This window comes from Lasioglossum baleicum, chromosome 14 (assembly GCF_051020765.1).
Source record: "Lasioglossum baleicum chromosome 14, iyLasBale1, whole genome shotgun sequence".
Taxonomy (NCBI): domain Eukaryota; kingdom Metazoa; phylum Arthropoda; class Insecta; order Hymenoptera; family Halictidae; genus Lasioglossum; species Lasioglossum baleicum.
Window position 1 is genome coordinate 4,903,472 of NC_134942.1, and position 27,060 is coordinate 4,930,531.

At 37.2% G+C, this 27,060-nt stretch overlaps 7 protein-coding genes across 15 annotated transcripts; 4 read left to right on the forward strand and 3 right to left on the reverse strand.

The window, feature by feature from the left end:
• Positions 1 to 402: 402 nt before the first annotated feature.
• On the reverse strand, positions 403 to 18,943 carry Nrx-iv (neurexin-4). 6 transcript variants are annotated; one of them, XM_076438459.1, is made up of 11 exons: positions 18,868 to 18,943; positions 9,673 to 9,765; positions 6,393 to 6,589; positions 5,512 to 5,653; positions 5,063 to 5,433; positions 4,638 to 4,976; positions 4,076 to 4,550; positions 3,666 to 3,995; positions 3,278 to 3,583; positions 2,148 to 2,774; positions 403 to 1,550 (listed from the first exon to the last, which is right to left on the reverse strand). In XM_076438459.1, exons 1-11 carry the CDS (start codon positions 18,926 to 18,928, stop codon positions 697 to 699), a joined length of 3,795 nt encoding a protein of 1,264 aa, XP_076294574.1. In that variant the 5' UTR covers positions 18,929 to 18,943; the 3' UTR covers positions 403 to 696. The 6 variants fall into 6 exon arrangements, with proteins under 6 accessions (XP_076294574.1, XP_076294575.1, XP_076294573.1 ...); XM_076438460.1 differs by lacking the exon at positions 6,393 to 6,589 and adding an exon at positions 7,184 to 7,380; XM_076438458.1 differs by lacking the exons at positions 6,393 to 6,589; positions 18,868 to 18,943 and adding exons at positions 7,184 to 7,380; positions 10,405 to 10,820.
• LOC143215884 (L-aminoadipate-semialdehyde dehydrogenase-phosphopantetheinyl transferase) lies at positions 7,387 to 9,102 on the reverse strand. The gene has a single exon (XM_076438478.1). The coding sequence runs from the start codon at positions 8,947 to 8,949 to the stop codon at positions 8,119 to 8,121; it is 831 nt and encodes a 276-aa protein (XP_076294593.1). The 5' UTR covers positions 8,950 to 9,102; the 3' UTR covers positions 7,387 to 8,118.
• On the forward strand, positions 10,285 to 18,254 carry LOC143215889 (dynein axonemal intermediate chain 3). Its single transcript, XM_076438483.1, has 13 exons — positions 10,285 to 11,796; positions 11,868 to 12,070; positions 12,438 to 12,869; positions 12,939 to 13,259; positions 13,363 to 13,611; positions 13,702 to 13,866; positions 14,187 to 14,527; positions 14,598 to 14,920; positions 15,010 to 15,238; positions 15,848 to 16,148; positions 16,218 to 16,394; positions 16,836 to 17,189; positions 17,405 to 18,254. Exons 1-13 carry the CDS (start codon positions 11,556 to 11,558, stop codon positions 17,561 to 17,563), a joined length of 3,495 nt encoding a protein of 1,164 aa, XP_076294598.1. The 5' UTR covers positions 10,285 to 11,555; the 3' UTR covers positions 17,564 to 18,254.
• On the forward strand, positions 18,401 to 20,027 carry LOC143215887 (superoxide dismutase [Cu-Zn]). The gene is made up of 4 exons (XM_076438482.1): positions 18,401 to 18,497; positions 18,743 to 18,806; positions 19,090 to 19,311; positions 19,495 to 20,027. The coding sequence occupies exons 2-4, from the start codon at positions 18,753 to 18,755 to the stop codon at positions 19,753 to 19,755; spliced, it is 537 nt and encodes a 178-aa protein (XP_076294597.1). The 5' UTR covers positions 18,401 to 18,497; positions 18,743 to 18,752; the 3' UTR covers positions 19,756 to 20,027.
• Positions 20,028 to 20,174: 147 nt separating this feature from the next.
• On the forward strand, positions 20,175 to 22,869 carry LOC143215885 (uncharacterized). The gene is made up of 4 exons (XM_076438479.1): positions 20,175 to 20,781; positions 21,280 to 21,461; positions 21,530 to 21,735; positions 21,834 to 22,869. The coding sequence occupies exons 1-4, from the start codon at positions 20,673 to 20,675 to the stop codon at positions 21,973 to 21,975; spliced, it is 639 nt and encodes a 212-aa protein (XP_076294594.1). The 5' UTR covers positions 20,175 to 20,672; the 3' UTR covers positions 21,976 to 22,869.
• On the forward strand, positions 22,203 to 24,416 carry LOC143215883 (S-adenosylmethionine mitochondrial carrier protein homolog). 4 transcript variants are annotated; one of them, XM_076438477.1, is made up of 7 exons: positions 22,203 to 22,333; positions 22,821 to 22,928; positions 23,092 to 23,248; positions 23,484 to 23,593; positions 23,685 to 23,925; positions 24,008 to 24,146; positions 24,217 to 24,416. In XM_076438477.1, exons 2-7 carry the CDS (start codon positions 22,863 to 22,865, stop codon positions 24,356 to 24,358), a joined length of 855 nt encoding a protein of 284 aa, XP_076294592.1. In that variant the 5' UTR covers positions 22,203 to 22,333; positions 22,821 to 22,862; the 3' UTR covers positions 24,359 to 24,416. The 4 variants fall into 4 exon arrangements, with proteins under 4 accessions (XP_076294592.1, XP_076294589.1, XP_076294591.1 ...); XM_076438474.1 differs by having other exon boundaries at positions 22,277 to 22,416; XM_076438476.1 differs by having other exon boundaries at positions 22,330 to 22,462.
• On the reverse strand, positions 24,372 to 26,976 carry Hsdl2 (Hydroxysteroid dehydrogenase like 2). Its single transcript, XM_076438468.1, has 8 exons — positions 26,752 to 26,976; positions 26,202 to 26,365; positions 25,892 to 26,105; positions 25,607 to 25,812; positions 25,327 to 25,524; positions 25,009 to 25,233; positions 24,772 to 24,900; positions 24,372 to 24,693 (listed from the first exon to the last, which is right to left on the reverse strand). The coding sequence occupies exons 1-8, from the start codon at positions 26,763 to 26,765 to the stop codon at positions 24,581 to 24,583; spliced, it is 1,263 nt and encodes a 420-aa protein (XP_076294583.1). The 5' UTR covers positions 26,766 to 26,976; the 3' UTR covers positions 24,372 to 24,580.
• Between the last annotated feature and the right edge of the window lie 84 nt (positions 26,977 to 27,060).

A 27,060-nucleotide genomic window follows, 5' to 3' on the forward strand; every position in this document is an offset into this window, starting at 1 on the left:
AATACAAACTTTGTTTTCCAAGATAATACAACAATGGCAACTTCTATCCGTACAAGATAAAATATTTTTCCAAAATGTGATATTATCCTGTCGCGTTTTTATGTAACAATTCGATTCATATATATATTTTCAAGATGATATTCGATTCAATAATAAGCAGATATACAATTATCCTTCGAAATATATAATATTCAATGTTTCATCTTTCGAGGAAAAACTTTTATCAGTTTTGTACCAGTCTGGTTTCTTTTTATTTATAGGATATTTGAATGCAACTTCTTATATTCTACGAATCAGTTAAGTTTCTCTGCCTCCGCAAACTCCTTTCGCAGAGTGTTTCTTCTTTCCCTTACTATCAGACAGCGGATTTAATTAATTTATGACAAAAACGAGTAGGTGTAGTTTCACACATTAAAAACGTTAAACGAATTTAAAAATACTTTTATATCATTTTCAGCCTATTGAATATATTAGGAGTCGAGTTAGTTGCAAGTCGAGAAGAAATGTTTATGTTGCATAAAGAGATCCGCTGTCTGCTTATTATTTATTGTTAATTGGAAACAGTAGAAATTGCGGTTTCGTATTAATTCTATGAAATTCTTCGTATGACACTTCAAAGTGCACTTATCTCGTAAGCATATCCTTACCTATCAATGAATTCTATAATCGATACGCTGTTGCAGTATAATTTTATATTTAGATGAACCATTCCTTTTTCTTTTGAACTTGATGGCCTGTGGTGGAGTGAACAACAGCTGAGTCCGGATCTAATGCAATTTCAGCACCTTTGTCCTCTTGTGTCAAATATTCGCCTTTGTGTCGCGACATGTATCTTCCTATAAGTACCGCCATGATTACTAAAGCTATGATAATGATAGCTAACACGCTGCCCAGGATGGCGGTGTCAGTTTCATTGTACGCAGCTCGAACTTTTTCCTCGTCCACCTCCGGAGGCGGACGCGTTTCAACGACGTCTGGAGGATGTGTGATCGGTTCGACACCGCAAAAGTCTTCTGTGAGAGGAGTGCCAAATGTACGGACGTTCGCAGGTCCATCTTCTTGGAATAGTAACTTCAGAGGATATATATCATCGAACTCGACTCTGGACAGGCATCCTGCAAATCCCTCCGTCATCGACTCGTTCCTCCCGATGTACATGTACTGAATATTATTAAATTGAGCATCCGCGGACGTTTTGATATTGAAATGGAACTCTTTCGGCTCGTAATTGTCGACTTGTAGAACAAGAGTGGATCCTGAGTTCTTCCTGCCCACTCGAACGTCATGATACTGTCCCAAACCGAAGTGTTTGTTAGGGAATATCACTTCTTGCCGTTCGAAGCCAAAGTCAAACACCACGCGCAAGTGTCCGCTGTTCGAAACCATGATTGTCATGTACTCGCCGGAAATGTTTGAGAATAGGCCAAGCAAGAAACCTCTGGGATTCGTCGTGGTAAAGCCGACTCGAATCTTTTCGGATATCGTCGAACGCCAACTGCCCATGAAGTCGTACTTTATTATCGAACTGGGACGCATGTTCACACCGATCTCTGAAATTGTATTTGTAGAGTGAGCACAGGATTGCTACTTAACGACTATGCCACGGTAAGTATAAAGATCAGGGACTTAATACATATTTGACGTCATAGCGATACATTAAAGTCGCGATCTGACTCCCTGAGCATCCCCGCGAGAGACCAAGAAGCTCGAGTTGCAGCGCGGTCCGTGTTTACATGCTGTCCTTTTCTAAATACGTTCGGCATCCTCTGTACTTTCGGCGTGGACGACGCAGTCATAAAGAAAAATAGTTTTCCTACACGATCTCTGTCCCTTCTCGGAACAGGCGATGGGAGCTAGATCGCGACTTTACTGTATTTCGGTTTCTATAAAGATTATGAATAGACAGCGGATCTGTATGCAAAATATTTTTATACATCAATCGCAATCTTTAGAAGCTAAGTAAAAATTTATTCTGCTCATTAATAATTTTCATATGATCAAAATAGCATATCGACATTGTTAAACTCTTTTAATCTTTTTACTGTTGTGAATTACACTTACTCATTTTTGTCATAAATGCATAAAATCCGCAGTCTAGTTCTGAAGGTATTTCACCACGATAAGGATAAAGATAAACAAATATATACCGTCTGCGCAAATGGGGCCCTTGAACGCGGTCCAGCGGCAGTCGCACGAATATCCGTCGTATCTTTCGTGGCATGTTCCGTTGTTAAGGCACGGACTACTTTCGCATTTACCCATGCAACCTTCGGAGACACCGTACAGCCCTTGCCGAGTATAACTTCTGAGGTCCTGTAGCTGTCCGTTTAATAGAAGCGCTCTAATACATCCTACATAGCCGTCCCTGTAATCCGTTGTAGCGCCGACCACAAGATCCGATGTCAGATGAACTGCTCGTACCGGTCCCGGTGGTTCCCGCACTTCATTTTTCAATGCTCCGTCCACTACTATTCTAGCTTCTTTACGGTTTCTTTCGACAGACACGGAGTGCCACCGATTATCGGCTAATCTATAAGATGTCTGAACGCTGACGGTGAGCGGGCCACCACCTGCCAAGTACTGGAATTGAATCTGATTCCCGCTGTTTATAGAAATTTTAATATAATCCGTAGGCCCCTTGCTGTGAATTATAACTGCATTGTCAATCGTTGTTTTAAACTCGAAAAATATGTCACCGCTGTGACCGATATCAAAGGTTGGGAGATTGATAGTGGCGTCAACGACACGGAATGTTACTACGTTCTTGAACAAATCTACAAGAAAACAAGACAATTCGATTACGTCAATTGCGATCAGGGTAATATCGTATTATGAGTGATATTAAACACTAGGTTTATGGGCTCTATTATTGTTAATTTACGATTATCAAGATTGTAAAGGTGCATTTGTGAGGTTTTATTCAACAAATTTATTTCTTTAAGTATATATTCTAAAAAAAGAAATAGCCAGTTTTAGTGCTCTATAAACCTAGTGTTAATTGTAAGGAACAAGTGTACAAGGAACTCAAATAGCTACGTATTTGCGGGATTGAATCTAATTACCATTATGATACGACTAATAAATACGATGTACCAAAACGTGATGTGCATTATTTACACATCAGTATCCGTGGCTACATGATCAAATTGTCAAAAATGTCTTACCTGATCTTACCTTGGTGGTGTACCAAGGTAATTCAGAACCTTCCAAAGAATTTCAAATAAATTAAGTTTCCTTGTTCACATGCGCAAAGTTGACAAGAATTTGTTGGACCTACCATCTCCCTCGCAGACGAGAGGTCCAAGCGTGTAACGTCCTTCTTTTTCATCAACGGGGGTACCAGTATCGCCGAAACGTAATTGTTTAACAGGAAGATATTCTTTCTCAGTAATGTCGCCGCTGTCTTCGAGAGCACCGTCAAGATCAGAATCGCAATTGCACCATTTCGTAGGGTCTGCACAATTCCCAAGGATACCGCACTCGCATTTGCGTGATCCTGGCAGAGCTCCACCCCAGTAGTCCATCTTCTGGTTGTTTCTGCTGACCCACCACGAGTTTGGCCTAAAATAGTCTCCTTGCGGCACTGAAAGGATCACCAATCGTTTTTAATAGAATTTTATCGAGATAAGTACATCACTTGGATAAGTTTTATTTCAAATAAGTACCTGGCGAATTGAACAACTTCGAGCGTACACACTCGTAACTGATTCTCTGACTACAACTTGTGGATCGGTTCAGAAGCGCTTCGATCTGGTCCATGTCAGCGTCGTAGATGATATCTTGCACGAAACTGCCTGGTTCTTGGAATCCATCTACAGGCGTGATGCGTTCATTGTTGTGCCTTACAATGGTTCTCACACGGCCATCCGTGTAGAATTCACAAACCACACGGAACGGATCCAGTGGGCCGCTTCCGTCCACATCTATTTTAATATCTGCTCGTTGATTTACTGAATTGATATTCTTGTATGCCTCGCAGGAGAGTGGGTTTAATGCTGTGAATGAAAGCAAAGGATTAACAATTAGGATGAAGGATTAACAAGTGAATGCAATGTGATACAATCGGTTGGCTTACAGGTATGACACACTGCTCCCGTGTAACCCGTATTGGCACAATCGCAGAAGAATTCATCAGAATTTTGACGACAAACACCAGAATGTTTGCATGGGTTTGGATTGCAACGGTCCATCATTTGGCAAGCATCGAAGACGACTTCGTTCTTGCAACAGTATTCTTCTTCCTTCCAGTCAGTCGGCAATTTATAATTGCCATCGATGCTTATCATTCGCATGCATCCAACAAACCCGCGGTTGCTTTCTATTCCAGTGACGCCGCCTATTAAATACACCGGTCCCGTTGTCATCTCTAACATGCGTTTAGTTCTCATCGGTGTCCCGTCGACATTTAAAATCAGACTATTCTTGGATATCGCTAAAGTAACTTGGTGCCATTTGCCGTCGTTGAACTTCTCGTTGAAATTGTCTAAAACTACTGGCGGACTGTCTTTCGTTTGTATGTCGACCTTTAGTTTTCCGTCTTCCAAGTACAACTGCAACAAGTCAGAACAAATAGCAAGGTTTTAGAATATGAAAACATGCGTATAAAACAACGTGAAAGGAGAGATCGATTCGCAAACCTTTACGAAACCTGGTGATGTAAACTGATGATATAAAATGATCCCCTTGTCTTCGTATGTTCGGAACGTGAGGGAGACATTCATGGAAGATATTCCCTCGTAGCCTTTAAGTCTTGCGTACGATCCCTGAGTTAAAAATGTAACAGGAATTACGGGCGGTTCGGGACAGCTGTAGAGCGTATTCACTTTGTAGTATCTCAAGTTTTCTCCGGTGATTTCAGTCTCTGTTAAGTCATGAATGATATTAGTGGCATTCAGGTAAAAATTCTCTATACACCCTGTGAAATTTTGATTGACCAATAGTCCATCTTGCTTGTTAGGAACACCGCCAATGTAAAGCTGGAAAAGTATTTTTCAACATGAATCACGACGAATTCGAGTATGCAAAACGAAACGTTAAATGTATCTTTCGTCGTACTACTTACTGCTCTATTTAAATCCAGTCTGTAAAATTCGCCTTTGACTCTTCCTTTAATTAATACCCTATCTACAGAAAACGATATATTCTTTCTGTTGCGTGATATCAAAACGTCATGCCACATATTGTCGTCCAACAAACTCCCAACAGATAAGCTCGTCATAATGCCAGATCCAAGATCGATATTTAATATCATCCTATTGTCCTTTAGCTGCAGAGCTACGTAATCTCCTTGCGTACCACGGGAGTACATTAATACTCCATCGGCATTGTTCGTTTTGAATCGGAATCGTATAAAATGTCTATCAGTTTCTATTGGTTCTCTTAGTAAATCGTATCGCAGTAAGGACGAACCATTGAAGGAAAGAACATGGGACACTATAAATAGACAAAAGGAAAATATAAAACAGCATTAGAATGTTCCATTCTGTATAATTAACACATTTCAACTCTTACCATAATTGCAACCATACAGTTCTAGTCTCAATGATATTCTGTCCCTCCATCGGGTTGGATTTATTCGAAGCCATTGCGCTATAATCGGTACCTCGAATTTATTAAGTTTTATGGTGTCCCCGTCCACATTTCCCTTGAACATCTATTGCAAAAAGAAAAGTAATGGAATCAAAAACAGAAGTTCTACGCTTACATGAGCGTGAGTATCGTATAATTATTTGTAAATCATCTGTGTGTGAAATTGTCTCGAAGTATCGAGCAAGAAAGGCCTGAGTTTGTGTTAGTAAAACGAATTTCATGTACATACAACATCGATAGTATTTGAAATTGTTTTCAGTCAGGGTAAATGAAAGTGAATTGAAAAATATAGAACAGATGTAGTCTCAGCATGATTTTCTTGTGAGCTTGTTAGTACACCATTGTTAATTACAAGTGCAAAGCATAGATGCAGAAGTATAAAATGTCTCGTTAAAGATATCATTCAAAGTGAAACAAGTAGATTCGCGCTTTAAACGGTACGCAAAGTACTTCTCTTGTGTTTCTGTCGTTTGAAACAGATCGATCGTGACACGAATATTTTGTACAATGAGTCAGTAAGAAATTCTATGAAAATTTGAAGGCACCAATATAATTCCTTTCATACCTCCACCGACTAAAGAAACGACTTCCACCGTATAAATATGAAAACCAAGTTTTCCCATTGTTTAAAAGGACGGGAATACTAGAAGGTCAGATCAAAATTATAGTCCCATTTTGTATGGTATGTACATTGTATAAAACGTGTTACACACCCAAGATATTATTGTACGCGTGTTATATCTGAAGAAGTTTCGATTTAGAGAAGTTCTACGTTTTCTTATAGTCAGTATCTCTATTAATACCTCATCTACACCATCCTGGCTCTCATAACTGGCCCAGGCTTGCCCATCGTCAGAGTATTGGACAATGTACTCTGTCACATACTCGTTAGTATGAGCACGACCTCGTGTGGCAATGCTGCGTATCTCATATCTGTCCCCCAGTTCCACAGTAAGATGTTGATCATAACTGCTAAGCTCTGGTGACCACGTAGAACCTCCTGCAAAGCCCAGCCCCATGTCCATGTGTAAAAGAAAAGAGTACAAGCAAAGCAGATAAATAGGAGGAGAAAGTAATGTTGTAAGTAATTAGATGATTTTAGTGACTCCCTTTCTTGTTTCAGTGAACGTGTTTCAAACACTTGTGGTGCACATACAACGATAGTTATGTATTTACCATATCAAATCACTTATAAAAACGTATTTACAGCGATGGAAGAATTTACGAGAATTATGCGATTGTAATATGCACAACATGTGAGTTTCAAATGCTATACAGCCATTCCTATTAATACAAGAAACATTCCGATGTGTAGTTTTGTGCAGAACATGTGATTCATACCTACCTAAAAATCCAGGGAACAGTGTACGGTTTTAGAAATAGTAATTCATTAGATATTTCACTCTGACGAGCGAGTAGCAAGCATCGAACCAGTATGACTACAGCTACAATACCTTAGTGCAACTAGTATGGATTTATTAGTACCGAAGCAACGATATTAAGTAACATGTACCTTCCTAATTAAAATCCCCTGATGGATTATGGCTACATTAAGCACAGACAGTGATTGGAAAGATGTAGAAGATCAGTTTACCTTAATGTTACCATCTTCTTCTTTGTAATCGACGTAGTCCAGGCCATTCGTACCATAACTGATACCATACTCCATAACATACTCTTTTTGCACTGCTCGCCCCTGGGTCGCCACAGCTGTGATGTTCATTATTTGACCCAGGTCGATAATAAGGTACTGACCGAAGTCTGAACTGCTAGCCGTCCATGCGTTTCTGCCTACGCCACAACATATACGCATGCATGCAACTCAAAATGAACTTAAGGAAGCAGCCGTACTTAACAAGATACATCTATCAGAGGATTAAGTATTACAGTATTTGTCATGTAGACAACATGATATAAGCTTTATAGGAACACTATTATCATTTGTAAGAAATTTATCTTGAGCCGGGAACATCAAGTTTCTACATAGAGCTTGTAATACTTACATTAAACATAGTCACATTCATTGACCAATCGAATCAATCAGTTCTTTCGGATTTACTGTACGAATTTTATTGTAACAGATCAAAGCAACAATTCTTAAAGAAGAAGTAAGAAAAGACAAGCTGTAAGATTACATGTTATTTTTTTAAGTAATCCTTTTTCCCAAGCAAGAATGAGAAAGTACCATTGTCACAGGTAAGTGTATCGTAGATAAACATTACATAAACATACATAAGTAAAATGAAAAGTTACATTTTATATTTCGTAAATGACTCTTCGAAGAGTTCACTTGAAATATGCAAGAGGATCCATGTTTAATGTAGAAAATATAATGATTGAAATTATATTAAACATTATATAAAAAGGTGAAATAAAATTTGTACAATTGTTTCTTATCGATTTATTATACTCACTGACTAAATTTATATAGTTATGTCTGTACATCTTTGTTACAAATAAAAGGAGACTGTTGTCCCATGAGAAAGTATAACAATGTATAAAACAATTATTAGAACAGATCCCGGAGTATTATGGACATTCCTGTTTCTTAAAATATTTCTCCACATATTCTACATCTTCAGGAAACGATGGAATACTATTTGCAAGAAGTTTGTCACTACTTATTATTTCAAAGAGAGCATTTCGCGGCTGAGGTGGTTTTCCATTTTCTTGCAGTGCTACAGCAACACAGTGCTGGGAATCTAACAGTGTCTCTTCGAACAACCATTCCTGTTTTATACCATTCATATTCAAAACTGTATCGGTTGTTATAAAATTAGGTTTAAGCCTCGAGTTTGTTTTAAAGTCTAGCGTGCGAAGATCTATGGTGAGACCTATTCCTATGGCCTTTATGTAACTTTCTTTTAAAGCCCAGTGTCTACAAAACATTCCGATTTGTTCCGATTCATTCATTGACGGATGTTTTATTTCATTCCATTCGGAGGATGTTAAATTTCTATTCATTATTCTAAAAAATTCAGACAACTGTTTGCCGCCGGTATATTCCAGCTTCATTACGTCTGCGCCTAATTTCACATTTCTCGTTTCTCCCACCAATATCGTGTATTCACCTTGATGAGACACGTTAAAGTTTAAATCCGAACAGCCTCCTTTTAAGATAGGCTTGTTATGTTCGTCCCTTGCAAATACTATTTCATTGTAAGCAACATTTCCATACTCGTTAACAAATTTTCTCATCAACAATCTACCCGCAAGGGAAGCCCTAACATCTTTACGAAATACAAATCTTCCTAATCTTTCTTTTTCATCTAACTGTACGCACGAAATTGCATGCGCGAATTCCTTCTCGCTCGGGTTCCATTCGAACCATTTAAATGCCCATCGAATACTTTGAAACATTTTGATATAATGAATTTTATTCGGTAACTTAATCTATCACTCTATTAGTTAGAATATATGTAAAATTCTTATATATATCTTCCTGTTCTTAAAGCACTGCTTTTTTAAAAAAGTTCTTGTCTCTAAAAAACCGGGCTACTCTTTAGCATCCACCTGAAGCAAATAGACAAGATAATATTACTGACGATTTTAGAAAATTTATTGAAAAAGAAATGAACATTAATTGTTCGGAACAAAACAGTAATGTAGGCATCGCGTGAAAATGTAATCAGATGTACAGAATAACTGTGCAATGAGTCAGTCAGTTTAATTCAGCTAATTCAGATCTGAAGTTCTTTTAATTGAGGCAGGCATGTGGGTGTTCATAAGATCAACGCCTCTTTAACACACTCTGCTATTCGAAACATTATTTCTTGTTGTAGAAAACACCGATACATATAAAATAAATATTGAATACACTACCTGTTTTTGTTATTAAATTCAATTTCAAGTATAGATAAAGGGAAGCACTCTTAACAAACAGATATACATGTGTATATAGTTTTCTCAAGGTATAATAATATATATCTATATATATAGATGGCAAGCAACAAAACTACCGATAGTGAAATGTTTCTATTTCTATACTCTTGTGAAAATAAGTAACATAGGAGATCTTATTAGACAAATCTGTAGAAAAATGTGCAATTCAGAATGTATAAAGAAATGAAAAAATGATATTACCATTTAGCCTCGCGTTGTATGGACCTCTTCCAGACAACTCCGATGTGGCTCTCAAATGAGCTCTGTCCAAAAGCGGTTCGTTGCATTCATCGTCTAATTAAAGTAAACATTAGAGTTATAGACATTGTTAGTATCGTAGATGTAAAGAAGTAGAGAATAAATAGAATCGAGTTTTTGTTGTTGATAGATTGCACATGAAATACATGTCGATTATCCTTTGGACGGCGATAGCTGGGTCCATTTTGACCCAGGTATTACAAAAACCCTATTCACGTATGAATTTTCATAAATTTACCACAGAACAATTCCTTCTTACTGCTTACTCCTGAATACTATTATAGAATAATTATTATTCTTGACTAATTAGAATGATCGACACTCTACGGTAAAACCAAAGGGATTCAATTTTGCATAACAATTATGAAAACGCTGCAGCGCGCAGCGGTTTAAAGATAGTCGCGTTAGTATAGGTAAATAGTAACAATCGTTATGTATTAATGTTCGGAGTAAATGTTTTTAATTCCACGTTAATACCAGCAACATCATTAGCAGCAAAATACGAGTTTGAATTTATTCGATTCTTGGCTGGTTTGTTAGATGTTAACTTGACTACGCCATGTTGTAAAGTGGGCTTGGCTATATTGAATCATCTTGGGAAATTGTTAGCAACCTCGGGTGAAAAGACGGTTTTTCTCAGTATTGTAGACGAAACATAGTTTGGACGTTACTTACATGCAGATGCGAATGAATTACTTGCAATCGCGAACACGAGCACGATACACCTTATAGTCATTGCCCTTTCAGAGAGCAACTCGCGAGGAACGTACTGTTGAGCGGGACGCGTCGTCAAAACTGTTACTAAATTCCCACCCAGTTGTGTTACTGTCACGCATATACCCATTACACGAACCTACACACTAGTGCACACTGCACACATCGTTCGCACGCATGAAAGGCGCGACACATTCATATTATAGTACATTCATCAGCTCTGCATTCATATATCACATTCATTAAATATTTACATTATATTATTTCTTCGTTTCATGCATTTACGATGACCAGGAGAAATATTTCTATATAGCCAGAACGTATCACGCTATTACAATGTATATATCTGAATAAATTAAATATCTTTTCGTTGTTCCATAAAAATTAAACTATACAGGGTGATTCTGGGAACTGGGACAAGTTACTGCGCCATTTTTTAATTAAAAATCGAAAAAAATTATAGAGGGAAAAATCATGTCATAATATTTCCCGAGATATTTGACATTTTATGTCAGAAACGTACACTACGTACTTTACTAACTTACAAAAAATATCCAAATTCTCGATATGAATTGTAGTAACTAATGCCGTGTTTACTCTGACATGAAATGTCAAATATCTCGTGAAGTATTGAGTTAGTACTTTATTTATACGCAAGATAATAAAAGGGATCGATTGGTTTAACAAAAAAATTGGGTTGCGTTCGGCAATTGCACCTGGCGGCTGCATCGGTGCATACTACTGCATACACATAAAAAATAAAATCATTCATTTGATTTTTTCCTCTATTATTGTTCTCTATTTTTACTTTATAAAGGGCAGTAACTTGTCCCAGTTTACAGAATCACCCTGTATAGTAATAAAATAATAATGTTTACCATCGTTTTGTACCGTCGGTCGATAAAATCGGCCGAGTTAGCTTGAGTTGGTAAAGTCGATTTATCCAAGCATTCGTTTGAAGTAATCGGATCAAATAAACGATAGAAGAAATACGTTTATATATTCATTTGACTCAATCCACATGTATATATTTGTAGACACAGACGTGTCTGTTAGATTTCAACAATTTATTACTGCTCAATCTACAGAAGTTTTAGATTAATAAATACATTATGGACAACGAATCAAGTTACAACAAGGATGAAGAGGAGGAAGATGGGGAAGAGGAAGAGGAAGAAAGGGATCGTGATGAGAAAGGACCAAAAAAGGTCAAGATTGAAGTGCAGAGCAAACATATTGACGATGTAGATCATTTTGAGAGTTTAGCTTCAGTCTACGACTTGTTTGACCAAGATGAAGATGATGAGTACTGTGCGAAGCTCGAAACAGAATGGGATGACGAAGGGGAAAAATGTTGATTATATTCCAGCATATAATTTAACATTAAGCGAATAGAAACGACGATAATTTTACATTTATTCCAGCTCCGTCTACGGGGACGACCGATTCGGATAACGAAAAGGTGCAGTTCGATGTCGAGGACAAACCGAAGAAAAGACGTAAAACCATTTACGAGCTCGACTCGTACCACTCTTCCGGTCCCTCGGCTATGGACATTTGTAAGATTGTTAGCTCGATGGACATTGAACCCGAACCACGAAAAGAAGTTCGATACTCGGCATCAATGGTAGAGAACAATTCGAACAATCTTTTGATACGCGCTAGTTGTGAATTAACACTTTACCTACTACCGGTAGTTACATAATAATCTTGAACCCCTGTTATAGGCAACCAATATACAAACACATTGCTTTACAAAATTTAAGTTTTAGAAACGTGAATCGACATAATAATTTTCTCTAATAATTTTTTGGAGGATGGTCAAAAAAAGGACTGAAGTTCTTTTAGAGATAGCCATGTCATCAGGAAGCCTATTAGTACAGTTTCGGTTGCTAATATGTTAATGGAAGTGTATTCCGGCGACCAGGACATATGTACTACACTTCCTCAACGTAGAAATTCACTTTTTTCACTAGAGATTGTATCGTTTTCAGGGTTTGACTGGCATAGCTAGGATCAACCTGTCACCCTTGACGCAGAAGGTAGTTGGTTGCGTGATAGGAGAGAACGTTAGCACCGAGTATCCGTGGGTGTTCGTCAGGAAAGAGATAATAGAGGATAATATAGATCTTCACGATGAGAGTAGCGACTTTTTGCCGGTGAAAGACGAGATACTAGAGTTTCCGGAGCAGAAAATGCTTATTGGCTACATGCCGTCGCTGACTCAAGAGGGCCAGTTCTACATTTGCTTAACTTCCGAAGGGCAACAGGCGATGATAGAATACATCAAAAGACAGAGGGAGGAGCACGAGAACCGTGTCAGGAATACGGTTTACAAACCACTCGGCGTATGGCAGGAGTTTGGGAGCAGCGAGGAGATTGAGACAAACATTGTTACTAAGACAAGGCCGCTGCTAGAGATCGAGGTAGAGGACGAAACCAAAGGGAAACTTTAGAGAACAAGAATGTGTAACTATCTTGTTTCTTTGTTATAGTTTGTATCTACCGCGGACGTGCTCAACGCGGAACTAGATCTGGTGGACAGAACAACGGACGACCAGAGGGACGGTTACCTCGAGCTGATCCCCTACCGTGAGGTCTTTCAGAATATTTCACGGAGATTGATATGTAATGCGACTCAAGTAACACCGGAAAACCGAGACGCAGAAGCTCAGACGGTGATCTCAACGCCCGCGAATCGCTGGAGCCAATACGGATACGAATACGAATCGCCGGACATATCTTCCTTCACCGAAGAACAACTCGAACAACTGAGAAACTTCCTGCACCATTTCACGGACGAAGTGTGCGACGAAGTCCGTAACAACACCGATTATTATGCTTTTCTTATACTTTCATCTTATATTTTGTATCTATTTCATATTTGAGAAGACTAGAACTAAGACCAGTAATATATAGATTCTATTGAACGCTACATGGGACATCTACTCGAACGATTATGTGAATCTGGTGCGTGATCCGAGGGACACGCAATGGTCCCCACCGAGAGGCTACAAGGAACACTTGAGCTTCCACGACGGCTCCCGTACGGTGGAGAAGGTGATCAACGATATCTCGTGGCATCCATTGTGGACCGGGATCTTCTATGCGGCCTATACGAAGCACTCGAAGAGCCACCGTCTAGTAGGCCCTATACCGGACGAAGATGTGAGTGCGTCCACGCACACCATATTCTATTACATGTATTTTCCTTTCTTCTCGAACGTGTGAATCCAATTTTGATATTTTCCAACGCAGGTACTGAAAGCCGATGACGACAATTATGTTCTAGTGTGGTCGTTTAACGACAGTCTGACGCCGAAACTGATTCTCGAATGCACTAGGGAGGTGACCGCGGTCGCCACGAACCCATTAGACCCGAACCTAATCGTAGGGGGCTGCGCAAATGGCCAGTTAAGTATAGTTATATATCTACTCAAATGTATTTTGTCACTTCGACACCATCCAGTATTTCAAAGGTGTTGCCTAGCTATCTGTATGCAAAATAAAGATCCTCTACATCGATTGCAACAAACAGGGGCTAAGGGAGTAGTCTCGCTTCCAGGATTGCGAAAGCGCTGGATGAAAGATCAATCTTGGCCGCAGCTCAATTTCATATCCATAAAATGAAAAAAATCATATAGAATGGAATTATTCTAGCTAGGAAGAAATGTTTAATTTTCGAGGGAAAACAGCTCCGACTGTGAAGGGTTAATATCGTTTACCTGCGTTCCTGTATATAGATTGTACTCTGGCATATCTCCGGGAAGATCGAACAAATTGAAACGGTGGCGGTAAGTACTCCAGCCCAGTTGAAGTATAAACTCGCCATAAAAAACTTGACTGCGTGGTTGCGGCGAGTATCTCCTGCCTACGCCATCAAACCCACCGCGGTATCCTCGCTGCAAGAAAGTCAAAAAGGTGCGATAACTAATATAACGTGGCTCTCGCCTTACGATCAAGTCGACGAAAACGGGACCATATCGTCGTTGCCGGAGGACACGAACGTGGATGATTTGAGCCTTCAATTTGTTACCTCGAGCACGGATGGTACAATCGCCTTCTGGGATTTAAAGTTGGTAGCGTAGCATCCGTTTCGTTCTGAAATAGATTCGGATGAAATTGTAATTCATGTATCGTTTGTATTGTGCAAGGCGGCAGAAATTGCAGAAAGAAAAGCAACGAATCGCCAAGAAGAAAGGAGTATTAAAACGACCAGAAACGCTGCACCCCCTATCGCCATATAAATATCTCGATCGCATCATGCGACCGCATTATCTGTTGATTGTCCATCATCCCGACATCAGTCGTAAAGTTGTAATCACTACACTTAGTATTTTCGTGCCGCCATTGAAGAAGCACCGGCTCGATAATATTCCGTTAAACAAAGACGCTACCGTCCGAAGATACTATAAAAACATAGTCGAGAAGCCGGACTATGAAATGCCGCCGAGTATATTGGTTGGTACCGTTGAAGGTAACTCGTTAAGTTAAGGTCTCCAATTAATCCCATTGGTATAGCTAACAAGATCAAAGAGTAAGAACGTGCCTTGAATATTGCACAAGGTGATTTCGGTTGCGTCAAGTGGAAAGGATACGATTTCTCTACCGGCCGGACTATTAATACCGAAATATGCGAATGGTCTTGGTGCAGAAAGATCCACGATGGTCCTATAACTTTCACGATAAGATCGAGAATATTCCCCCACATGATAGCCACGACAGGCGGGAAAATATTTGCCATTTGGAAAGATACCTTAGATATACCATTGATGTGGAAAAAATCGACAGTTGGGTAACTAAGTCAGCTAGAGCTTGTTAGCAAAGCAGAGCGTGATGGTTACACAGAGAAGCGCGTAGGACTTCCGTTTTACGTTATATTACTGGACTGCGGATCTTTATGCAAAATAAACATATTCTGCATTGATCGTGGGAAGCAGGAATAAAATAAAAATTGATTTTATCCCTTAATGACTTTGTTACGTTAGGAACAACATTACAATATCTTCTGATCCATTATTTAATATACCTGAGAACATCCACATCACTTTTTAAGTTGACTATTCCGGGAGTTTTTTCTCAGTTTCCTGCCAGCTTCTCCTTGAACGCCATCAATTGCGCTTTATACGTATACACTATTATTCGTTACTAGACTGCGGATTTCATGAATCTGTCACGAAAACGAATATATGTGCAATTTCATACAGTGGACACAAATTAAAAGAATTTAAAAATATGAAAGAATGAGATTTCTAATAGTTCACTCCTGTTTCGTACAATTTGTATGTAGAAACAACTTTTATTTTCCATGAAGATCCACAGTCTACTCACTATACTTTTGTTAGCCTCTTAAGTCTACAAGCATGGAACAGCTGTAGGAATATATCGTTCTCCGATCTCTCAGATACACAGCTGTTTCTTGGGGCCGTTCACGCCCCACGGTTATAATCGTAGCTCGAATGGACGGCAGCGTGGAGATTTGGGACTTTGTCATTAAAAGTGGAGAGCCATGCATCTCTCAGAGTTTATCTGGTCGAATTATCACAGGAATATATATACACATGTTGGATTTGGAACCGCTGTGCGTAGGATTCTGCGATTACAACGGAACGTTAAGGGTGTTCCAGCCTCCGGTCACGTATTTGAAATACGAAGGAAGCCAAGAAGACTGGATGAGCAACTTTATCGAACGACAAATGACCAGGGTACCGATTTTAGGGGCGTGTCGTACAAGAACGATACGAACTCTTTATTTACCCCTTGTTTATCCCCAGGCAGAGAACTGTAAGAATTGGCAGAACCGATGGCGAGAAACGCACCGCGAGATCATCGAGGAGAAGCAGAGGCTGATAAGCCAGATCGCAGAGAAAATACAACTGGAACAGGAAGACAAGGCCAGGAGTAGATTAACAGAAGCGGACACGACTGCAGTGGAAATAGTGAAGACCTCGGTACTAGAGCTGTGACTTATTATGAGTAGACAGCGGATCTTTATACAAAATAAACATTTTCCAGCTGAATTACAACAAGCCGGAGTGACATACAAATTAATTTTTTCTCTGAATATGTTCAATAGGTTGAAAATTATATAAAAGTATTTTTAAATTCGTCTAATGTTTTGAATGTTTTAAATTACACCTACTCATTTTTGTCATAAATGCATAAAATCCGCTATCTACTTATGAGATACCGGGTACCCATCTCATATACTCGGGTAGAGCTACAGCTCTTCTCGGGACACAATCTTAACGAATGAAGTTCTACTTCTACAGCTCCCATCACGAATAAATTCGTTCGGTCAAGTGTTTGCGTACTTAATATTTCTTGCAATTGATGCAGACAATTTTGAATGTCAATAAACATCCGCAATCTGCTCGTAATGCATTACGCAGAAACCATGGGAAATGATCGAGGAAGCACGCGAACGATGGAAAACGATGCAACTGAAGCGTATGCAGCAAGTGCTTTTGGAAAAGAAAGGATTGAGAAAAGACGAGCTGGAAAGGCAACGGGAGCCAATACTGAAGATGCGCGAAGAAATGCAGAGGAAAAAAGATAGGCTGCAGGAGGCACTGGGCAAGCGAGACGAGATTTTCGAGCAAAGCAGAACCGTGTTTTTTCCGGAGCGGCAGCTGGAAGGCAAACGCGTATCGGCCGGTCCGGCAACACAGCTTGGTCCAAGGAAAACAGAAACAGCATTGGCGGATAAAATACTGCAAAGAGAGGTGTTAGAGGTGAATCAGCGAGTATAGTATTTATATTAGATCTATGAGAATCAGGACTACCGTTTCCGAGATTGATATCGCACAATTATATCGACAGAACGCAAATCGTTCAAGGAGCATACTCTTTTCTTGTTCATGTAATATTTTTCCCCGCGATGCGTTACGGCTATCTTGCTCTCCGCTCATCTGCGCGGTACGTGCGCGATAATCATTCGACCGATCTGATTAATTCGAAGGATGACGCTTACGTCGACCGGGACGAGGAGATCGTGAATCATTTTATGAAGACGCAGACGGAAATGTTGGCGTTCCTACAACAAAATCCGTTGGTTCACACATTTGACTGGCGGCAAACATTGCGGGAAGGGAAGTCGAGGCGAGCCAGCATAGAGTAAAAGCTGAAACACAATGCTTAATTGGGAAGAGATACTGTTCGATTCCGCCCAACCTTGTTCCACGAGCGATAGCGCGCATTAGCGGATTAGCTGACGAATCGAGACATTACAAAGCCATTGTCCCCGTGATTGTCTCTGAAAAGACATGTACAAATGAAAGGAGACTTTCGTGTTTGTACGTCGTATAGAGGAAACGAAATAGTCATATATGAACTATAGTTCCACTGGGTTAGCCAGTCTCCGGTGTCAAGTGACAGACCATATCGTTTCTTAAATGCAGACTTTTATAAGAATACATGAATAAAAGGGAAAATCAGGATTATCATTAGACCTAACCCAGACTTTGCGTAAAGACGCATGCAATATTGATTAGTATGTAATGATTACCATATGTGTTATGATAACATGGTATGACGAAATTCATTTACAAAACGCTGACTTCTATCGAGTAAATAACAGAGTATATGAAATTGAATTATGTAATTTATTCTTATGAAAACTACATATATTGTATATTTCTCAATAATTGTCTTCGTAAAGACAATCGTTTATTTTAGAATTAGTGAATTGCCCTTATAAAAAGAATTCATTTAGTTTTTATAAATTATCCGATACTATAAAGAAAACATGGAATTATGGAAATATCGCGTTTAATTTACTACAGAATGACCTTAACAGATTCACGACTTGAACGTAAACAGTTCAAAAATTGGAAAAATCTGGAGAAAACACGACCGTTATCGCTAGAAAATTCTAAGAAATGTGAGATAATTTTAGATCGCATATTAACTGTCGCACACATGCGGTAGTACACGTTCTAGAATAGCGATAGGTGGGGTTGAATCACGTTGAAACAGGTTTCCATATAAACAAAGCTCTGGCCACCGGCTAACCAGTTAGTTAATGAACGTGATCCTGAGCATCTGTCCGCGCGGTAAGTGCTCCTTTCACTTTAAAAGTTTCTCTTTCAAGATTCGAGTCGATCGCATGTGATGTAACAACTCAATCCTATATGTGTTTTTTTACTCTTTCCGCCTAAGGCGTAGATGTTACAAATTATAATTTTATTTTCTGTAATTATCTTTCGGCTCTACTAATATATAGTTCAAGCAAACTTTCAAAGTGTGCAAAATCTGATTCATACCTACATCACAAAGAATTTGTTGTTTATTTTTCCAGAGATTTCAGAATGAATCGATCAATGATACTGCTTCTTGCCATAATTGCTGTTGCCGCGGCAGGGGTAAGCATTCCAGAAATTCCAAAATTCTTTCATGTGATACAGGAAGTTTTTGTTTACTTACAAACAGTTACGAATCGGTCATTTTGGTATCGCCTTGGATTTCCTATCCTGCAGAGGTCCATTGTTTGCTATTGTTAAAATGAATAATTCGTGACTTTCTTGTAAATGTACATCTACATTTTATAATTTGGATAATTGTTAAACAAAAGATTCTGCTCGTATCATTTTGATTGATCTTGTAGGTTTGATATTGAATTCTTAAATTTATATGCTTACATGGTAGAAACCAATGTTGTGTGGCATAGCAAGCCTGCATCCCGAGAATCCCCAGGGAGCAAATGTAACCGGAGACCTTACAATCATCCAAAGTAGAGCAGGTGAGCCGGTGAAAATCCAGGGTACGATATATGGCCTCACTCCAGGACTCCACGGCTTTCATGTACATGAGAAGGGAGATTTGCGAAAAGGCTGCACCTCGGCTGGACCACATTTCAATCCCACGCAGGTAATGCTCTAACAAAAACTGCAAAGGATAGTTAAATATTCTCTGATATAGTTTTATCCTGAGAAGTTTTTTCCTACAACAATAAATAAAGCACACGTGTTTGAATGATTCCATTTAGTTGAAACGTCCTGTACTTACATTCGTAATTACAAACTTTATTACCTGTTGCGCTTACTTTTGTAGATGGACCATGGTGGGCCAAACGACGACGAAAGGCATGTTGGTGATTTAGGCAACATCGAGGCAGACCATGAAGGAGTAGCAACCATAGACATCACAGATAGTAAAATTAGTCTGAGCGGGCGAAACAGCATTCTTGGACGTGCTATAGTAGTTCATGCCGGCGAGGATAATTTAGGAGAAGGACACGACGAAGAATCTAGAACTACTGGAAGATCTGGAGCTCGTGTAGCCTGTGGTATTATTGGTGTACTCAAACTATAGAACCTTCTATGTTACATTCATTCTGCTGGCTTCTTAATTAGAACCAATACTGCTCGAAGGCAGATTGATATGAATTTTAAAATGTTTTGGAAAAATGTACAAATTGTTTAAAGTATACACTGACTATCAATGGAAATATATATATATATATGTGTTAAACCAAAATTGATGTGAACTTTCCGAAATTCGTAACTTTCCTTTATGATTCTTCAAAAATTATTTCTAAATACATATATATTATAAATAATATAACGATAGCTATGAAAATGAAACAGACTATTTATTCTCCGTTTTATGTACTTTTATATTTCCTTCTGACGTTCTTTTACAGCTTCCTCGTACCATTGTATTGCAAATATCGCACCAGTTTTAGAATTAATCATGTTCTGATCTGTCCGTTGAATAACGGGGGGATTTCTATCAAATTGTCCATAGTAATTTGAATAACGATCTGTTAATAATATTATTATGAGAATACTAAACCTTTTTTTCTGTCTCCTAAGCACTCCTACATAAGTATATATACATATTTATGTAAATACGTACATATTTACGAAGGTTTCGAATCGGTATGGCTAAATTCTTTTCATTTCCGGTTGCACTTTCGAAGCGCGGAAAGCCCCTAACGGTTTTATCGAATCGTCGCAAGATGACGCGAATCAATTATTTGTCCATATTCGAATGCCGGCAATTGTAATTTGTCCAGGTGTAATCTTTTTTTTAAATTCTAATACATACTTTGATATTTAAAGAGCCACGATGCCGCGGTTAAATATTTAGCTATTTATCAAAAAAAGAACACAATTGACGCGCTTCCGCTATTTCAAAGTTCTCTACCGCCATATTGTTGCTTTCGTAAAAGACAAGAATTTTCGAAGATTCTACAATCACAGAAATATTTTTAATTTGCAATTATCATGGAGACATACATTTGTAACAAGTGTTACGCCACAGTTAACAGAGGAAAACAACCGTTTTGTTTAACACAATGCGGTCACATATACTGTCAGCAGTGTATTCAAGCGGGTAAGAGAAATGAGAATAAATAAAATACTATAATTCATTGAAGATGTTACTCAACATTAAAACTATTTATAATATAGTAATAGCCAAGGTCAAAACACCTTGACTCCCCAAAATAAATATAATCACTTTATAGAAAATTCATACTCAAGGTCATACCCAAATTCGTATCCAATTCCCTCGTGACCTTTTTCGAAAATAAACATGTAACTTCTACGAAAAAAGAAATCAGGTTGTAAAATGTTCGGAGACAACTGTAGAAAATAGTAGTGACTATATAATTGATTAATAAAACTTACTTTGAAATGTAATTACTCGAATTTTATACTTACAATTGGTACTCAAGGTCATATAAAGGTCATGATATTGAAGGTTATTAGCTTTGTCCTGACCTTGATTATTATGGGATGAAATTAAATGTCCAAGTTAAATGGGACACCATGTATTAATACATAAACATTCCTACATCATGTCTACAAATTATAATGTTTCCAAATGCAGCAGAGAAACAGTGTCCTCAATGCCAAAATGTGGACAGCTTTTCTGTAGAATTACAAGAACCTTCCCTATCCAGAGTGCAAAACTTTTTTACACCAATTAAGGAAGGACTGGAATCGCTGAACACAATTTTTGGTTTCCAAGATTATCAAATGAAAATTGTAATGCAACGTTTCCTGGAATTGGTTAGTTTCTACAATTTCCATAGATATGTCCGCACATTAGTATGACTAATCGAATGGTTGAATTTAAGGATAAGAAATACGAATCATTGAAAGCCCATTACTACACTCTTAGCCAAAGTACAAAATATTTTAAGGATAAATACAACAAGGCTAAGATGGAAAATGTAGAACTGCGCAAGAAACTGATGTCTATGGAAATACATAATAGAACAATGAACAGTATAAGTGACACGTCCACACCAGTAAACTCTATGAATAAAAGATTTAAACCAGGGTACGAAGTTTAACAATGATCGCCAAGAACATATTCGCATGAATATGAATAAGAATGTGTAGATTGATTGTTGTTATGTTTATATGATGAACTTACAGGCACACTTCAACCGGTGGGACTAATTTATCATCGACAAGTAAAATGTTTGACGGTTTCCGTATACCCAATTTCCAATCTGCTAAATCACATACTTCTCGTGATACTTCAGATTCCAACACTATTTATTCATTTAGACGATAAATCAACTCTATTTATAGTCTAAATCATTTTATACGCAAATTTATATGAAATTTTGTTAATTTTATCGTTAATTAATAAGATAGGAACTGTTATCTATTCAGCCCACTCCAGGCGCCTAATTAATTATCGATTTAGGTGAAACAGACAATTATTATAATCATTGAACTATATAACTATATAACTATATCTAACTGAGAATATTTCGAATGTAATCAGAAGCGGACCCTACACGGTCAATCGGAATTACAGTCACGTCGAAGATTGACATTCGGATTGATCGTGAAAGATTAATACTGACGGACTGATGAAATGGACTGACGGATTTCCAGATATTTGGAAATATTCCTTCGTGATTGAAGTAAGGATTGACAGTCTGACTGTTCAATCAGACTGTCATTCCTGATTGACCGTGTAGGGTCCGCTTTACATTGAGTGAAAACGGTAAACAAATGTCGATCAAAATTTGAAAAAGATGAAATCGCAGATTGTGAGAAAATAAGTAATTTTGATTCTTGGTAGCAGTTCCAGTAAATTTAAAGAATAGTTTATATTACATATAATAGTTATAATAATTAACTAACTACATAAATATATAAATTTTAGTAATTATTTATTTTATGTAGAACAATATTTCATAGATATGAATATTACCAATGAACACGCTGTGATAAAATAATATTAATTTGTTATTAATAATGCTAATAAAATATTCTAATGTTAATTTTGTACGAAAAAATTGTGTTGATATTCAATAGCGAATTATGTTGTAATCTTTGGTTAGAAAGTTCACGTCACACGTGTATTAAATATAAAGTAAATACATGCCACTTTCATACTTCAAACAGTGCTTCAAGTAATTCGACTGATTTATAAAACATTCATTTCAAATGACAACACACGAGGAGCAGTCAAACACGTTAAATACGAAATTAATTTTCGTTACATCGTTAATAGTAAGTAGGGCGTGTTTTGTTTGAATATGTAATTGTACTTGTGGAAGTTGATACCATAGTATCAGTGCAATGTCTCGAGGAGTTCAAATAATACTTTTTATTTTAGAGATCTAGCGATTCTGAGAAAACTATCATTTTTATTCATCGTTACGTTTGTTAATAGGCTGGAGGATTAGCTGGTACATCTGTCGACGTGGCGTTATATCCACTAGACACATTGAAAACACGATTACAAGCCAAACAAGGATTCAAAAGAGCAGGAGGATTTTCTGGTCTTTATAAAGGGATCTTACCTGTAGTGATTGGTTCAGCACCAACTGGTAGTTATAGATAATTACTAGACAGCGGACTTTATAGATTCATGACAAAAATGAGTAGGTGTAATATGAAACAAGTCATGTTATTTTCCACCTAAAATAAGTTTCAATTTCACTCGGGTTTGTTGTAATTCAGGTAGAAAATAAAGATCCGCTGTCTAATTATCACACGATATATTCTCGCAATCGGTGTGTTAGGAATTATCTAAATTCGATTTTATTCTCTATGATATTTTAGCATCTTTATTTTTTGTAACTTACGAGGCTATTAAAAGCGTAGCACAATGTAAAGTTCCTGAAGAATATCATAGCTTGGTTCATATGGGTGCAGCATCTTTGTCAGAGATGGTAATATTTCTTGGAAATATGTATTATTACTGCTAAAACTACCGTAAATAAATTACAAACTAGTATTAATATCTGTATATTTGAAATGAAGGTAGCATGTGTGATACGGGTACCCATAGAAGTTGTAAAGCAGAGGAAGCAGGCTTTAGTATTAAATAACGATTGTTTAAGTCTCCGATTATTGTACCGTGGATACTGGAGTACAGTTTTCAGAGATATGCCTTTCAGCTTAATACAATTTCCATTATGGGAATCTTTTAAGAAAGTGTACAGTTCAAGTATAGGTAGAGATATTCTTCCAGTCGAGAGCGCTGTATGCGGAGCAGTCGCAGGTTTAATGTTTGACTAATTATGTATTAATGAGATTTTTCCTAATACACGTATTTCTATAATTGAGCATATCAAAATGATTAGGTGGTATTTCTGCAACCGTTACTACACCACTAGATGTTATAAAAACAAGAATAATGCTTGCCCACGAAAGTACAAAGTCTTCGCATCTAAAAATGTTGTATATCTTGCAAGATGTCTATAAAGAGAGAGGTCTAAACGGGTAAGATGTATCATTAGTAATTTTGATCTCTATAGCGTACACAAAAGTAAGCATATTAACAATTTTACAGACTCTATGCTGGTGTTGGTCCTCGAGTGATGTGGATTACTTTAGGAGGTTTTATCTTTTTCGGCACTTACGAACAAGCTAAAGCTTTAGTGACAAAATATGTTTCGCATCTTCATATATTCCACAGGAAAAGTATTATTTAAATATGTAGCAATGTACATAACTGTATAAAAAATATATTAACAACGAAATTTATACAAATTGATGGTTATGAACATGGATTAGCTTTTCCAGCAGATACAAAATATATTACAATATATAAAAATATTTATCATGCTTAATCCTAATAGTCGTATAAACATTCCGCATGTAACGTTCAATTATTACAAAAAAAAAAAACAGAATGAGCATTACGTTCTTCATTTTCAAAGTTTAGACTTCAGATTTTGCATTAATTTTTCCAGTTTCATTGCTTTTTGAAGGTTGCCTTGGATTTTTAATTTGCCCATCATAAATGCCGATGCTGGGCTTAATTTCCCTAAACGTTTTAGAAGATTATTAAGTCATCGCCAAGATAGGTAAAGTGTTAACGTGGAATTCCAGGAAAATTACATACCAGAGAACATCGCAAAAAAGTTCTGCGAGTCCATAGTTAATGTTGCATCTGGTGGTTGATTTGGTTCCCCTTTTCCTGTTGAACCATTACCAGTTTTAAGGTCCAAGTGCCATGTTCCTGCCTCGTCACCTGTAACATCGAACATTGTTCTAAAAAGTTCCAAAAAAATGCTGGAATATAAAATTCCACAGAATTTTCCACTTTCTTAAAATTTGCCTACAAAAAGCGATTGTTTACCTTTAAGATTAAACTGATATATGGCTGACGTGCTAGTCACGAGATCGCTATTTAAATTGGTTTTGATAGCAGCAAATATCTTTTCAATCTTTGAATTTGGATTATTGCTGCTCTGTTCGCTGGCAGTGTTTTTAACAGCACGATTTTTCTCCATTTGACTTTGCAGGCTCAATCCTGCCAAATTATCTTCCAAAAAGAAATCTAACATTAAATTATCTTTGTTCGCTGGAAAAACAAAACAATGATTTTATAGGAATTTCTAATTGAATAGAAATAGGAAGAACGATATTCGCGAGTATCCACGACCAATAAATATACCTGGATTACACGCATAACTAGTAAAATCAGTGATCCCTTCACTTTTTAATATCTCTTCGTCGATCAGATACTGTCCAGTGATGGATCTACTGTCTTTACAAATTAACGCATAAACAGCATCTCCCATTATTTCAGGTTTGCGACTATAAGCATTTGCATCAGGACCGCTTAACATTTCAATTGCAGCGGTATGAATAGCTGACATAAAAATAAGAAGTTTTCATTTATTAAGTTATAAAACTATTAGAAAAATAAGAAACAGAGGGAGCAAAAAATGTACCAGTTTTTGGCCACACTGCATTCACGGCGATACCGTGTTCTGCAAACTCTTCTGCCATACCGAGAACACACATTGACATACCATACTTAGCCATAGTATATGCAACATGATTTTTAAACCATATTGGCTTCATACTCAATGGTGGAGATATATTTACAATATGTGGATTTTTGCTCTTCATCAAATATGGCAAACAAACTTTGGATCTACAAACGAAAATATTAAACAGATATCTTAAATATATTCTCTGCTTGATAATATTTTCAGTAAATGTCTTATAATTACACTAGAAATGTTCCTCTGGCATTAATGTTGTTCATAAGATCATACTTTTTCATATCTGTGGATAATGTGCCTGTTAAAGAAATTGCACTTGCATTATTAATAACTACATCAATGCCACCAAATTTATTAAATGCGTTCTGTACCGCAGAAAGTACTTGCGCTTCATCTCTTACGTCTACAATGCATGGCAATGCTTTTCCACCTGCTTCTTCAACTAAAACACAATGTCATTTTTCTATGAGAATGTATCGTGATAGAATAGTGTAATACTTCAAGTTTGTCATCCTATTATAACAACTAAAATAATTACTTTCTGCGGCAGCTGTGTATATTGTGCCTGGCAATTTAGGATGAGGTTCGGCAGTCTTGGCAGCGATAACAATATTTGCTCCATCTTTCGCAGCTTTCAAAGCGATACTCTTCCCAATACCTCTCGATGCTCCGGTAATAAAGATTGTGCGACCAGCAAGTTTCCTGTAATAAACTATACTCTATAAAAGTACATGAAATGCAAACTAATAAAGCCATTACAAACATTAAAGAATACAACAATATTATTTTCAAAGTGTTACAATTGTTAAATTGCAGATTTTTTAAATGTATGACAAGTATAAAAATTAGCATTTGATTTACTGTTGCATATTATTTTTAATTTATTAAAATTATTAAAGAGAAATATATCAATTTTTATTTAATTCGTGTTCTTTGTAATTAATGTAAAAACTTCTATTTTTTTCTTCTATAACGATTCGTAAACAGATAATGACACAGCAAAAATTTCCATAAAATATTTTACAATTTACTCGGTTTTTTTTACCAATTTACATATTTTACGCTTAGTTGATACATATATCACTTACCCAGTATTAATCATATTGCAATGTAGTTTGATAAACTGTCAGAGTTAATAGTATTTTGTCAAACTAATCTGTTTGCTTCAGTCTGGTTGTTCGAGGATCGAATGGATCGAATGGCAAATGAAAAATGTTTTACAGAGAAAAATACTTCGTAGATTATATATATAGGTACAATGTCCAAATGAATATATATATACATATATATATATATGTATATATATATTTTGTATCAGCTATCTGATTGTATATGTTATGTATTTTACTCTGTATCACTCTGTATACCAGAATACCAAGTCTGACTTGGTCTGACTT

What these genes read in the sequence shown, in the direction of transcription:
- LOC143215889 (XM_076438483.1), top strand. Translation starts at nt 11,556, where the DNA reads ATGGACAACGAATCAAGTTACAACAAGGATGAAGAGGAGGAAGATGGG. An exon ending in GGATGACGAAGGGGAAAAAT is followed by an intron (nt 11,797 to 11,867) that starts GTTGATTATATT and finishes CATTTATTCCAG; the next exon opens with CTCCGTCTACGGGGACGACC. An exon ending in GGCCGCTGCTAGAGATCGAG is followed by an intron (nt 12,870 to 12,938) that starts GTAGAGGACGAA and finishes TCTTTGTTATAG; the next exon opens with TTTGTATCTACCGCGGACGT.
- LOC143215887 (XM_076438482.1), top strand. Translation starts at nt 18,753, where the DNA reads ATGAATCGATCAATGATACTGCTTCTTGCCATAATTGCTGTTGCCGCG. An exon ending in TTGCTGTTGCCGCGGCAGGG is followed by an intron (nt 18,807 to 19,089) that starts GTAAGCATTCCA and finishes CTTACATGGTAG; the next exon opens with AAACCAATGTTGTGTGGCAT. An exon ending in CACATTTCAATCCCACGCAG is followed by an intron (nt 19,312 to 19,494) that starts GTAATGCTCTAA and finishes TTACTTTTGTAG; the next exon opens with ATGGACCATGGTGGGCCAAA.
- Nrx-iv (XM_076438458.1), bottom strand. Translation starts at nt 10,573, where the DNA reads ATGGGTATATGCGTGACAGTAACACAACTGGGTGGGAATTTAGTAACA. An exon ending in TAATTCATTCGCATCTGCAT is followed by an intron (nt 9,766 to 10,404) that starts GTAAGTAACGTC and finishes TACTTTAATTAG; the next exon opens with ACGATGAATGCAACGAACCG. An exon ending in GGGAGCAGTGTGTCATACCT is followed by an intron (nt 3,996 to 4,075) that starts GTAAGCCAACCG and finishes TTTCATTCACAG; the next exon opens with CATTAAACCCACTCTCCTGC.
- Hsdl2 (XM_076438468.1), bottom strand. An exon ending in GCCAGAGGAACATTTCTAGT is followed by an intron (nt 25,813 to 25,891) that starts GTAATTATAAGA and finishes TTTCGTTTGTAG; the next exon opens with ATCCAAAGTTTGTTTGCCAT. An exon ending in ATATCAGTTTAATCTTAAAG is followed by an intron (nt 24,901 to 25,008) that starts GTAAACAATCGC and finishes TCGATGTTACAG; the next exon opens with GTGACGAGGCAGGAACATGG.
- LOC143215883 (XM_076438477.1), top strand. Translation starts at nt 22,863, where the DNA reads ATGACAACACACGAGGAGCAGTCAAACACGTTAAATACGAAATTAATT. An exon ending in TGTATGCGGAGCAGTCGCAG is followed by an intron (nt 23,926 to 24,007) that starts GTTTAATGTTTG and finishes CAAAATGATTAG; the next exon opens with GTGGTATTTCTGCAACCGTT. An exon ending in AAAGAGAGAGGTCTAAACGG is followed by an intron (nt 24,147 to 24,216) that starts GTAAGATGTATC and finishes ACAATTTTACAG; the next exon opens with ACTCTATGCTGGTGTTGGTC.
- LOC143215885 (XM_076438479.1), top strand. Translation starts at nt 20,673, where the DNA reads ATGGAGACATACATTTGTAACAAGTGTTACGCCACAGTTAACAGAGGA. An exon ending in TCAGCAGTGTATTCAAGCGG is followed by an intron (nt 20,782 to 21,279) that starts GTAAGAGAAATG and finishes TTCCAAATGCAG; the next exon opens with CAGAGAAACAGTGTCCTCAA. An exon ending in AATAAAAGATTTAAACCAGG is followed by an intron (nt 21,736 to 21,833) that starts GTACGAAGTTTA and finishes ATGAACTTACAG; the next exon opens with GCACACTTCAACCGGTGGGA.
- LOC143215884 (XM_076438478.1), bottom strand. Translation starts at nt 8,949, where the DNA reads ATGTTTCAAAGTATTCGATGGGCATTTAAATGGTTCGAATGGAACCCG.